Below are 13,620 nucleotides of genomic sequence, written 5' to 3'. Positions count from 1 at the left end.
AGTCCTCACATTTCGGAGGTTTATGATTTTATAAGCAGAATGGTTGGATCAGCGCAGTATTCTAAAATAGTTTTAAAGTTTTAGGTTTTAGCTGAAAATAGTATTTATATCACTTCCTTCATAATGTCATCCAATCACGCTACAATAATACAGTATGAAAATAAACTTTAACCTCTATTAGATACCATAGTACCATAGAACATTACAGCACAGACCTTTTGGCCCTTCTTGGCTGTGCCGAACCATTTTTCTGCCTAGTCCCACTGACCTGCACCTGGGCCATATCCCTCCAAACCCCTCTCATTCATATACCTGTTTATTTCATCTAAATTATACAATTTAATCTAAACTTGATCGTGTGAACAGTTGGAAGACTTCCCTATCAAAGAGCCAACACAAAGTTAACAACCACCATCAAACCCCTCCAAGTGAAAACTGAAAACAGCGCATGCGTATGAGCTACTACAGGGCGCAGGTTCTTTCACGCGTGCGCACTCGTGCTTTATGGAGGTCCTCGGGAAAGTAATACTGAGCATGCGCAGTGATCGGGTACGGGGACCTGATCGAACAAGCGCCGTCAGTTGTTTCGATTTCCCGGTGTTCGGCGTCAACCACCTCGAAATGGCCTCTCTCGTCTGAAGAGTTGCGGCAGGCCGTAGTGATTCGGGGAGGGAGAGGTGACCGGACCCGAGATCAAGATAAAATCATCCTGCTGGCGGTTAAGCAGCCGTGGCCTGCTGCCGGGAACCGAGCCGCCGCATCCAGTGACAGCAAAGGTAAGTACAGAGAGTCGGGAAAAATAAATAACTCGATGAGAATAACCAGGGGTCAGTGGCTTCTCTGACTTGACCTCCGTGTGGCAGGAGTGGAGGTGCTCCAAGGGTCAAGGTCAGAGCCCACGGCCAGGACAGATCGGAGGGCCCACAACCCACAAGATCAGCCGTCAGACACCAGCGGCTCTTGTTCAAGTCAGTCGTGGCTGTTTTAGCAGAAGTGAAAGGGACATCGGGGTCTTCTGATGTCGAAGGTGGGGAGGAACGCAGTGATAGGGTAAATTTGTTTATTATTGTCACATGTGTCGGGCTTCTGTGAAAGGCGTAAATACCGCTCGTACAGATCAATTCCTTTCAGCTGGGCGTTGACAATAGCAGAATGCGAATAAAGTGTTATAATTGCAGAGGAAGTGCAGTCCGGTGGACAGTCAGATGCCAGGTCACCACGATGGAGATTGTGAGGTCAGGAGTCTATCTTATCACACAAGGGAGCCGTTTAATCTTCTTTTAACAGTGGGATAGGGGATGTCTCTGAGCCATAAATCCTACAAAAAGTAATGGATCTGGCCTAGTACTTACGGGTAAAACCCTCCCAACCTACATACCTATATGAAGCCCTGTCCTAGGAGGCCAGCATCCTTCAGCAGGGATCCCCACCGCCCGAGTCATGCTCTCTTGCTCCAGGCTTCAGGTAGAAGGTACAAGAGCCTCAGGATTTGCACCACCGGGTTCCCAGGTTGCACTACCTCTTTGGACAAAAGGGGATAACTTCACTAATCTTCACCTCCCCATAGCTGAAATGTTCCCACAACCAATGGACTCACTTTCAAGGCCTCTTCTCATATTCTCGTTATTTAAGCCTGTTTATTTATTTTGCATTTGCACCCTTTAACCCTAGCCTAATCACAGGCTAAAGTCTTCTGTGCTTTAGGTGTTCTTTCATTGATCCTGTTATAGTTCCTATTCTATAGATTTGTTGAGTATGAAACTGAATCTCAGGGTTGTATATGTATTTTGATAACACCATTTCAGGCTGCCCAGCTTGGGAAGGGGTGGGGGAGATGAGAATGTTAGGGTGAGTGAGGGTTTTAGATTACATTGGTTACTTTACCAGTTCCTTAAGGTTGTTACAGCCAGGCAGTGGAGACAGGCTCCCACTACCTATTAAATGCCTCAAACGGTGTGTGTCTCAAATAGCCCCTGACAATCAAGTCCAGCTCTTGGCTGACATGTGTTGCTTAGTTACTAAGCCCAGTGGAACCGTTCCTCCTGACAGGAGAAGGTGTAAAGGCACCCTATGGTTGGCAGCTCATCTCGGAGAAGGAAAACTCTGATCTCAAACCTCTGCTTCCTTGAGGCTATACCCACTCATGGGGAGGCTTTGGGAGTAAACCCTAGGGGGAAAAAAACAGAAATGGAGACCTTAAGGCAGTCCTATGTTGAGTTCAACGATGACTGGAATCTGCTGCAATGCCATTGGTGCCAGTCTCTGCTCTTCCTTTCGATTCATCAGCTGCCTGGAGTGGGGGAGCCTGCTATATGGCAACAGCTTGCTCTCCATATCATGCTGCCCTGATTAGTGTATTACATAGACAGATGGTTCACCCCAACCAATGGAGGACCTACTGAGGTTTCCTTATAAAAGTAGCAAGGAGTGTAGACAAAGTACGTTGGAGGGGAGCTTCTTTGGTGTACTGAGTTGTCTCCAGATCCTTTGCTGCTTCTTGAATTCATAAGCAGAGCAGTTGCCATGGTTTATCCAGATAGGATGCTTTCTATGGTCCATAAAATTGAGAGAGGGTCAGTAGATCAAGCCAAATTTCTTTATCCTTGTGAAGTTGAAAGGTTTAATCATAGAAAAGTCAGGTGTATTGAGGTCAAGTTCTGTCACCACCAGTAAAAGGAACTGGAATTTGTTGTGGTTCCAGCCACTGTTTGTGCTCAGCTGGCGAGGGGAAGCACGTAATGGGAACAAGGGTGATTTCAAAAACTGTAAGCATAGTTGTCTCTGGCGCTTGTGCCAGTTCTAGTTTTCATGATGTACTGAGAACTGGCAGCCAATTCTTTCTTTGTTTTCCAGAAAACTTTTCAATTACATCCTGGTCAAATCTTTAGCACTAAAGATTTGAAGTTGCCTTTTATTTTATTTTTTTATTTATTTAGAGATACCGTCCCTTCCAGTTGGCCCAACAAGCTGCACCGCCCAGCAACCCACCTATTTAACCCTAGCCTAATCACAGGACAATTTACTTACTACCCAGTATGTCTTTGAGGAGGAGAACAGAGTGCCTGGGGAAAACCCATGCGGTCACAGAGAGAGCATGCAGTATAAACTCCTTACAGACGGCACCAAAGTTGTACTCTGAGCTCTAGAACATCCCCAGCTATAACAGCATAACGCTAACCGCGATGCTACCTACTTAACTATGTTAACCAGAATTTAATATATTAAGTGATTAGCGCAACATTTTCTTCACGTTTATGATCTTTTCCAAAATTTGCTAAATTCTGGAAAGTTATGGAAGACTGAAAATCAGCCACTGAAGGACTTGTTTGACAAGGGATGAAGACATAGGTGGGGAACTACCTGCCAGCTAATTTCCATGGATACTGCCTGACCTGCTGTGTTCCTCCTGCATTTTATATGCGTTACTTTGGATTTACAGCATCTGCACAATTTCTTGTGTTTATGCAGCGAATTTAATATCTTTTATTGGAAGTTGCTTGAATCAGTAATCAAAGAGGAAGTAATACTCATTTAGGAAGCTCTATTATAATTAAACCTGGTCAATGTGATTTTATGAAACTTAAACGTTTGATACATTTAACTGAATTCTTTGAAGATGCAACAAGGAGACCTGGTAGGTGTGAACACTAAGATTTCCAGAAGGCATTTGCTGATGCAGTAAATGTTTTTTTATTGATGCAATGACAAAGGTAATTTTCAGATTGGAGGGATGTAAGGACTGTAGTACCCCAGGCTTAGTTCTTGGCCCTCAATTGTTTACTCATTATTTACATTAATGACCTGGAGGAGGGAACAAAGTGTAAAATGGCGTGTTACGGTAGGAACAAGGTGATTCTTTAACAGGTGATTGAATGAAAATCTGCAAATAGGGTTTATTGTAGGAAAGTATATTACTTTTTGTCAGACGAATCTGAATCAACTTCAGCATTTTTTCTCTGAGGCAGCAATCTTGCTTTGAAGTTAGGATTAATTAACACACATGCAGAAGTAATTAAAAAATTGCAGATGCTGGAAATCTAAACTAAAAGAAAATACTGGAAATGCTCTGCAAATTGTTCTGCTTCTCGTCCCATAAGTGCAGCCTAATATAAGCATTTCCAGTATTTTCTGTTTTTATTTGCAAAATAAGTACTATTTGTAGTGTACTTTATTTTATTTTATCTTGGATGGATTGAAAAAATTGAGCAAGGGACATGTTCCTTCCTACAACATGCAAGTAAAAACACGAAATAGTTTGCAGATGCTGGAAATCCATACAATGCCTGAGGAACTCAGCGAGTCAGGCAGCATCCACGGAAAAGAGTAAACAGTCGATGTCTTGTTAAATAAGTTACAGCTTAATGCTAGAATTTTTCAGATGCAGCTTAGAGGACCATGCAACTTCTTATTGGAGGCTATAGTGAGGAGGGAAGCAAAATGCAATTTATTATGGAACCAACTAGAGAGCAGGCCATTCTAGATTGGGTATTGAGTAATGAGGAAGGGTTGGTTAGCAATCTTGTCGTGCGAGGCCCCTTGGATAAGAGTGACCATAGTATGGTGGAATTCTTCATTAAGATGGAGAGTGACATAGTTAATTCAGAAACAAAGGTTCTGAACTTAAAGAAGGGTAACTTTGAAGGTATTAGACGTGAATTAGCTAAGATAGACTGGCAAATGATACTTAAAGGGTTGACGGTGGATATGCAATGGCAAGCATTTAAAGATCACATGGATGAACTACAACAATTGTTCATCTCAGTTTGGCAAAAGAATAAACCAGGGAAGGTAGTGCACCCATGGCTGACAAGGGAAGTTAAGGATAGTATCAAGTCCAACGAAGAAACATATAAATTAGCAGAAAAAAGCAGCACACCTGAGGACTGGGAGAAATTCAAAGACCAGTAGAGGAGGACAAAGGGCTTAATTAGGAAAGGGAAAAAAGATTATGAGAGAAAGCTGGCAGGGAACATAAAAACTATTGTAAAAGCTTTTATAGATACGTGAAAAGAAAAAAGGTGGTCAAGACAAATGTAGGTCCTTTACAGTCAGAAACAGGTGAATTGATCATAGGGAACAAAGACATGGCAGACCAATTGAATAACTACTTTGGTTCTGTCTTTACTAAGGAGGACATAAATAATCTTCCGGAAAAAGTAAGGGACCGAGGGTCTAGTGAGATGGAGGAACTGAGGGAAATACATGTTAGTAGAGAAGTGGTGTTAGGTAAATTGAAGGGATTAAAGGCAGATAAATCCCCAGGGCCAGATGGTCTGCATCCCAGAGTGCTTAAGGAAGTAGCCCAAGAAATAGTGGATGCATTAGTGATAATTTTTCAAAACTCCTTAGATTCTGGATTAGTTCCTGAGGATTGGAGGGTGGCTAATGTAACCCCACTTTTTAAAAAAGGAGGGAGAGAGAAACCGGGGAGCTATAGACCGGTTAATCTGACATCGGTGGTGGGGAAAATGCTAGAGTCAGTTATCAAAGATGTGATAATAGCACATTTGGAAAGAGGTGAGATCTTCGGACAAAGTCAGCATGGATTTGTGAAAGGAAAATTATGTCTGATGAATCTTAAAGAATTTTTTGAAGATGTAACTAGTAGAGTGGATAGGGGAGAGCCAGTGGATGTGGTATATTTAGATTTGCACACAGGAGATTAGTGTGCAAACTTAAAGCACACGGTATTGGGGGTATGGTATTGACATGGATAGAGAATTGGTTGGCAGAATATTGTGTGCAGTTTTGGTCCCCTAATCTGAGGAAAGACATTCTTGCCATAGAGGGAGTACAGAGAAGGTTCACCAGATTGATTCCTGGGATGGCAGGACTTTCATATGAAGAAAGATTGGATCGACTAGGCTTATACTCACTGGAATTTAGAAGATTGAGGGGGGATCTTATTGAAACGTATAAAATTCTAAAGGGATTGGACAGGCTAGATGCAGGAAGATTGTTTCTGATGTTGGGGAAGTCCAGAATGAGGGTTCACAGTTTAAGGATAAAGGGGAAGTCTTTTAGGACCAAGATGAGGAAAAACTTCTTCACACAGAGTGGTGAATCTGTGGAATTCTCTGCCACAGGAAACAGTTGAGGCCGGTTCATTGGCTATATTTAAGAGGAAGTTAGATATGGCCCTTGTGGCTAAAGGGCTCAGGGGGTATGGATAGAAAGCAGGTACAGGGTTCTGAATTGGATGATCAGCCATGATCATACTGAATGGCGGTGCAGGCTCAGAAGGCAGAATGGCCTACTCCTGCACCTATTTTCTAGGTTTCTATTTTGCATGAACTTTGTTTTCAAAATCTAATTTGGGTAAAGATAAACATGATTTGTTCTGGTTAAAAGGGGAGAGAGAGAATCATAGAATTTTACAGCATAGAATGGAGGTATCTAATTAGTGGAACATAAACTGCAAATACAAAAAGAAAAGAAAGAAAATAATAAGTAATAACTATCGAGAACATGAGTTGAAGAGTCCTTAAAAGTGAATCCATAGGTTGTGGAATCGGCTCAGTGTTGGGGTGATTGAAGTTTTCCCCGCTGGTTCAAGAGCCTGATGGTTGAGGGGTAATCACTACTCCTGAACCTTGCATTGGGGTAGGGGAAGTGTCTACAGAATACTCCCAATAATATTCCAGCAGTTGATGTTAACATTTCTGAGCTTCTGTAGTTGTTTATGATTGAAACGATTCTAAAGTTTCATTATATTCATGCATATTGTTTGTGTTTGACTTCCAGTGGAGATTTTGTGAGGTAACTAATTTTTAAAAATTTTTTTGGTCAATGTGCTTTATTCTCCTGGCAGTTATTACTTTCCAGTGTCATGAACGTAGCAGCATTTCCTTCTCCCACCAGTGATATGGCTGAAATTAACCGCATCCAGTATGAGATGGAGTACACGGAGGGTATCAGTCAGCGAATGAGAGTGCCGGAGAGGCTTCAGGTTGCACCAGAAACTGCCGAGGATAGGTGGGCAAAAGGAGACTTTCCGAGCACCACGACTGTCATGGAGGTGCCAGAGAGGATTGTTGTAGCAGGTATTGTATTCCTGATTCAATACAAAAGTCTTTAAATGTCATATTAATAAGGATGTACAGTAGGATGGGTTGCACTTGAATCCAAGGGTGACCAATATCCTGGCAGGAAGGTTTGCTAAGGCTATTGGGGAGAGTTTAAACTAGAATTGCTGGGGCGGGGGGGGGGGGGGGGGTTGGAACTGAACTGAAGAGACGGAAGAAGGGCAGTGGAATAATGACAGGGTTGTCATGATGGGAGATTTTAATTTCCCCTGTATTGATTGGCATCTCCCTAAAGCAAGGGGTTTAGATGGGGTGGAGTTTGTTAGGTGTGTCAGGAAGGTTTCTTGACACAATATGTAGATAAGGCTACAAGAAGAGAAGCTGTACTTAATCTGGTATTGGGAAATGAACCTGGTCAGGTGTCAGGTCTCTCAATAGGAGAATAGTGATCGCAATTCTATCTTGTTTACTACAGCATTGGAGAGGGATAGGAGCAGATAAGTCAGCAAAACGTTTAATTGGAGTAAGGGGTAATATGAAGCTATCAGGCAGGAACTCGGAAGCATAAAATGGGAGCAGATGTTCTCAAGGAAATGTACAGCAGAAATGTGGCAAATGTTTAGGGGATATTTGCATGGTGTTCTGCATAGGTACGTTCCAATTAGGTGGAAAGGATGGTAGGGTACAGAAACCATGGTGTACAAAGGCTGTTGAAAATCTAGTCAAGGAGAAAAGAAAAGCTTACGAAAGGTTCAAAAAACTAGTTAATGATAGAGATCTAGAAAATTATAAGGCTAGCAGGAAGGAGCTTAAGAATGAAATTAGGAGAGCCAGAAGGGGCCATGAGAAGCCCTTGGCGAGCCGGATTAAGGAAAACCCCAAGGCATTCTACAAGTATGTGCAGAACAAGAGGATAAGACATGAGATAATAGGACAGTGCAAAAGTGTGTATGGGACCAAAGGAGGTAACAGAGGTACTTAATGAATACTTTGCTTCAGTATTCACTTCGGAAAAGGACCTTTGTGATTGTGGGGATGAGTTACAGTGGACTGAAAAGCTTGAGCATGTAGACATTAAGAAACAGGATGTGCTGGAGCTTCAAGTTGTGTAAGTCACTGGACTGGATGAAATATACCCCAGGCTACTGTGGGAGGCGAGGGAGGAGATTGCTGAGCCTCTGGCAATGATCTTTGCATCATCAATGGGGATGGGAGAGGTTCCGAAGGATTGGAGGGTTTCGGATGTTGTTCTCTTATTCAAGAAAGGGAGTAGAGATAGCCCAGGAAATTGTAGACCAGTGAGTCTTACTTCAGTGGTTGGTAAATTTATGGAGTAGGTCCTGAGAGGCAGGATTTATGATTAAGAATAGTCAGCATGGCTTTATCAAAGGCAGGTCATGCTTTACGAGTTGATTGAATTTTTTGAAGATGTGACTAAATATATTGATGAAGGAAGAGCAGTAGATGAAGTGTATATGGATTTCAGCAAGGCATTTGAGAAGGTACCCCATGTAAGGCTTATTGAGAAAGTCAGGAGGCATGGGATCCAAGGGGACCTTGCTTTGTGTAACTAAAATTGGCTTGCGCACAGAAAGCAAAGAGTGGTTGTAGATGGGTAATATTCTGCATGGAGGATGGTGACCAGTGATGTGCCTCAGGGGTCTGTTCTGGGACCCCTACTCTTCATGATTTTTATAAATGACCTGGATGAGGAAGTAGAGGGATGGGTTAGTAAACTTACTGATGACACAAAGGTTGGGGGTGTTGTGGATAGTGTAGAGGGCTGTCAGAGGTTGCAGCGGGACATCAATATGATGCAAAACTGGGCTGAGAAGTGGCAGATGGAGTTGAACCCAGATAGCTGCGAGGTGGTTCATTTTGGTAGGGCAAATATGATGGCAGAATATAGTATAATTGGTAAGACTCTTGGCAGTGTGGAGGGTCAGAGGGATCTTGGGGTCCGAGTCCATAGGACACTCAAAACTTCTGCGCAGGTTGACTCTTGTTAAGATGGCATACGGTGCATTGGCCTTCATCAATTGTGGAATTGAGTGTAGGAGCTGAGAGGTAATGTTACAGCTAAATAGGGCCCTGGTCAGACCCCACTTGGAATACTGTGCTCAGTTCTGATCACCTCACTACAGGAAGGATGTGGAAATTATAGGATGTAGAGGAGATTTACAAGTATGTTGCCTGGATTGGGAAGCATACCTTATGAATATAGGTTTGGCAAAATTGGTCTTTTCTCCTTGGAATGACGGAGGATGAGAGGTGACCTGATAGGGATGTATAAGATAATGAGAGGCATTGATCGTGTGGATAGTTAGAGGCTTTTTCCCAGGGCTGAAATGGCTAACATGAGAGGGCACAGTTTTAAGGTGCTTGGAAGTAGGTACAGAGGAGATGGCAGGGATAAGATTTTTTACACAGAAGATGTGTGCATGGAATGGGTTGCCGGCAACAGTGTGGAGGCAGATACAATAGGGTCTTTTAAAATACCCTTGGATATGTACATGGAGCTTAGAAAAATAGAGGGCTATGTGTTACCCTAGGTAATTTCTAAAGGAAGTACATGTTCAGCACAGCTTTGTGGGCTAAAGGTCCTGTATTGTGCTGTAGGTTTTCTGTGTTTCTATTTCACTTCTCATGACATTTAATTTAAATTAATCCTTTAATTATAATGCTGCTTGCACATCCTTGGGAACCACTCCCAAACTGCATTCCAGGCAGTCTTAACACAGACGAAACATATTTACTGCTGTCCCTTTTTGGACATATCAGTATCTCACACTTCTCCACACTAGAGGAACCGGGATGATTCCTGGCCTGAGAGAACAAGACTGACGTGCTCAGGAAACATTTTTGTTTCAGTGAGCATTGGTCAGAAACAACTGTGGTCCGGAATAGGAGCAAAGTAGTTAATTTTAAGTAAGGAAAGAAAGGAAGAGTCTTGCATTTAATATTTAATTGTTGATGTGGTAGCTAGAAGCCGCTGGACATTGCTACTGCAAGTTCTTTGGGCGCCTGAATTCTATGCACAAATGCCGGGTTCCACACAACTGCTATGCAACTGCTAATTTCCAAGATCAATTCTTTTGTGCTACCCATTTTTGTGCTTTTGAGTATTAGGTTAGATTGTGAAGACACTCAGTCCTTGTTTATTGTCATTTAGTAATTCATGCATTAAGAAATGATACAATGTTCCTCAAGTATGATATCACAAAAACACAAGACAGACCAAGACTAACTTACAAAAACCACATAATTGTAACATATAGTTACAACAGTGCAAAGCAACACTGTAATTTGATTAGGGCAGACCATGAACATGGTAAAAGAAAGTCTCAAAGTCCTCGATAGCCCATCATCTCACGTAGATAGTAGAAGGAATAAAAATTCTTCCTGCCATGAAACTCCAGCGCCGCAAAGCTTCCCGATGCAGCCTCTGGAAGCATCCGATCACAGCCAACTCTGAGTCCGTCCGTAAAACTTCAAGCCTCTGACCAGCCCTCCGACACCGAGCACCATCTCTGCTGAGCGCTTTGACCTCGGCCCCAGCCCCGGCTGCCAAGCAACAGGCAAAGCCGAGGATTCGGGGCCTTCCTCTCCGAGGATTTTCCAATCGCACTGTAGCAGCAGCAGCGAAACAGGCATGTTAGAAGTTTCACCAGATGTTCCTCTGTGCTTCTCACATCCATCCCCATCAAATCAGGATTGTGCACAGCCCCTGTTTACAGATAACAGATATTCATTCTTGGAGTGGCCGCACGCGCTGCCATTTTCTCATATAGTAAGAATATAATGGGAATATTACCATGTTCCCCGAGAAAGGAATTGGGTAAATACTAGATTCACTGCTAATGAGTATTAAAGCTCTCCCCCTATCATCCAGGTTAAATTGATGTTGCACTGTAGTTGTAAATTGTGACCAGGACTTGGCATGAAACCATTATATTTCCAGTAATATGGAAGGATTTGCTATTAAAGTAGATCACCTGTTCATTCTTTCTGAAAAGTGATTTGCAATCACTAAAATCCTTTGTAGGTCATCTTAATTTTCAAATAGAACAGTACAGATCAGGGACAATCTGTGCCAATCATGATGCCTAAATAAACTAACTTCATCTGCCTGCACGTGAATTTTATTCTTCCTTTCCCTGCATGTTCATGTACCTATCTGCGTGGCTCATTAACACTTCTACCATGTTCTCTGCAACCATCCACCCCGACAGTCTATTCCAGGTACCTACCACTCCATTTCAAAAAAAATACGTGCCCCTTGCACCGCCTTTAAACTTTCTTCCCTACCCTCTAGTATTTGACATTTCTCCCCTTGAGGAACAAAAACTCTATATACCGTATTTATTCATTTTTTAATTTTATAAACTTCTTCCAGGTCTCTCTCAGCTTCTGATGCTCCAGAGGAAATAATCCAAGTTTGGTTTACCATTTCTTGCAGCTAATATCCTCTAATCCAGGCAGCATCCTAGTAAACCTCTTCTGCACCCACTGCAAAGCCTCCACATGCTTCCATATAACAATTACAGCACGGAAACAGGCCATCTCGGCCCTTCTAGTCCGTGTCGAACGCTTACTCTCACCTAGTCCCACCAACCTGCACTCAGCCCATAACCCTCCATTCCTTTCCTGTCCATATACCGATCCAATTTTTTTAAATGCTTCCTGTAATGGGAGAACAGAACTGCACACAATATAGCAAGTGCAGCTTAACTAAAGTTATATACATGTTAAATCTTTTATTGTGAATGGTAGTTTGTTATTTATTCATTTAAATACTTCCTTTTGAATGGAGAGGATTAGAATGTTTGTTGCGGAGCCACTTCAGCACAGATAAAATATTACTAAGTTATCCTTGGCATTCTCCACCTCGTTTGACCATGGATGATCAGAAAATACTATCTATTTAAATAAGGAATAATGGAATGATAGGCCAAAGGACCTTTACCTTGCTATATGACAAAATGACTCTTCATCATTATTATTCTCCCTCCCTAATCTTGATGATACTTGCATAATTCTTAATAAGTTTTTGTTTGTAGGTTTTTTTCTGTAATTTGATTGAAGATTGTTGTATATTTTTGCATCTGTTCTTTCCACTCTAATTTTACACTTCCAAAGAGTGACAGACTTATTTATTCTATTAGGTGACCATAACAGTTCCAGACCAAGGGATCTGGATCTAATGACATCAACTCCTACAGAGCCTTTAGCATTGAAAACACCTCCACGAGTGCTCACCCTAAATGAGCAACCTTTAGACTTCTTGGACCTAGAGCGGTCTATTGTCTCAACTCCACAGACTGAGGAAGTGAGTGATACAACCCTTGCCCATTGTAGTTGTTGTACTGTTGCTAAATTAATTGATCTGAATAACAAATTGTGTAATTTTGCTCTCACAACAGTTTTTGTGTGTGGATATACCTTCTTCTGAAGCAACTGGGGCTCATTTCCTTTCTGATAACTAAACTACCGGAATATCCATGTGGGATTAGTGATTATTTGCTTTGTATTGTTTTTGTATTAGATGGGAAATCTGCTACAATGAACTAGCATTTACAATTCGACAATTTTTGCACGTTTTAGCAGGTGTCTAAATATTTTTAGTGAACTATCATTTGGTGCTGATAAATCTGTTTGATTTAGTTAAACTTCTCAATGATGAACCCCTCCAACTATGAAGTCATTGTAGAATCTGCTCTGGACATGTACATTTTTAAATACTTAAGTATCTCATGTTGATCGTGAAACGTGAAAATACTTTTCTGCGCCTGGTGCTCTCCACAGGTGGTATGCAAGATGTTAGGTTCTTTGATGTACTCCATTATTTCAGTCTCTACATTTTCCCTTAATCTAGTGACCCATATTACTGGCTTTTGCTTTTTTAAATTTTGTTTTTTGTGCTTCCTCTCATTATTAGTATAATAATGGGTCAAATCCTCTATTAACAATCAATTTGCTTAAAACATGCTATTTATCTATAGAAATATTGGCTCAACTGGCCTGAAATAAGTAAATGCTGGTCTTTGTTGCATTTATTCGGATAGATACTTTATTGATCCCAAAGAAAATTACTGTGCCTCAGTAGCGTTACAAGTGCACTGATAAACAAATCTTAGAAGTGAAGAAAGACTAAACAATAAGTTATGTCAAACAGTCTAACAAGAGGGAGGTCATCACTTTCCCGGCTATAGGTTGACTCATTATAGAGTCTAATGGTCGAGGGCAAGAATAACCTCAAATAGTGCTCTTTGGAACCCCATAGTTGTCTTAGTCTATTGCTGAAGTGCTCCTCTGTTCAGTAAGGGTGACATGCAGAGGGTGAGAAACATTGTCTAAAATTGCCAGGAGTTTCCATAGGGTCCTTTGTTCTGCCATAGCCTCCAGTGTGTCCAGTCTGACTCCTATAACAGAACCTGCCTTTCTAATCAATTTATTGAACCTGTTGGCATCACCCTTATTGATGCCACTGCCCCAGCACCACCGCATAGAAGATTGTACTGGTGACAACAGACTGGTAGAACATGTGAAGGAGAGGCCTGCACACTCCAAAGGACCTCAGTCTCCTCAGGAAGTA

The 13,620-nt window shown here is 41.9% G+C and overlaps 1 protein-coding gene across 5 annotated transcripts in view; it reads left to right on the top strand.

The window, feature by feature from the left end:
* The first annotated feature begins 508 nt into the window (after positions 1 to 508).
* Positions 509 to 13,620, top strand: part of mffa (mitochondrial fission factor a) — a 35,993-nt gene continuing 22,881 nt past the window's right edge. For 2 of the 5 annotated variants that reach the window (XM_059994646.1, XM_059994630.1), the window contains exons 1-3: positions 509 to 776; positions 6,812 to 7,043; positions 12,191 to 12,354. In XM_059994646.1, the coding sequence (XP_059850629.1) occupies positions 6,830 to 7,043; positions 12,191 to 12,354 (378 nt within the window). In that variant the 5' untranslated portion in view covers positions 509 to 776; positions 6,812 to 6,829. The remainder of the gene's footprint in view (positions 777 to 6,811; positions 7,044 to 12,190; positions 12,355 to 13,620) is intronic. The other 3 variants (XM_059994636.1, XM_059994654.1, XM_059994664.1) reach the window with 3 other exon arrangements.

The sequence above is a fragment of the Hypanus sabinus genome, chromosome 2 (genome assembly GCF_030144855.1).
Source record: "Hypanus sabinus isolate sHypSab1 chromosome 2, sHypSab1.hap1, whole genome shotgun sequence".
Lineage (NCBI taxonomy): Eukaryota > Metazoa > Chordata > Chondrichthyes > Myliobatiformes > Dasyatidae > Hypanus > Hypanus sabinus.
This window is presented reverse-complemented; position numbering and strand designations above follow the sequence as displayed.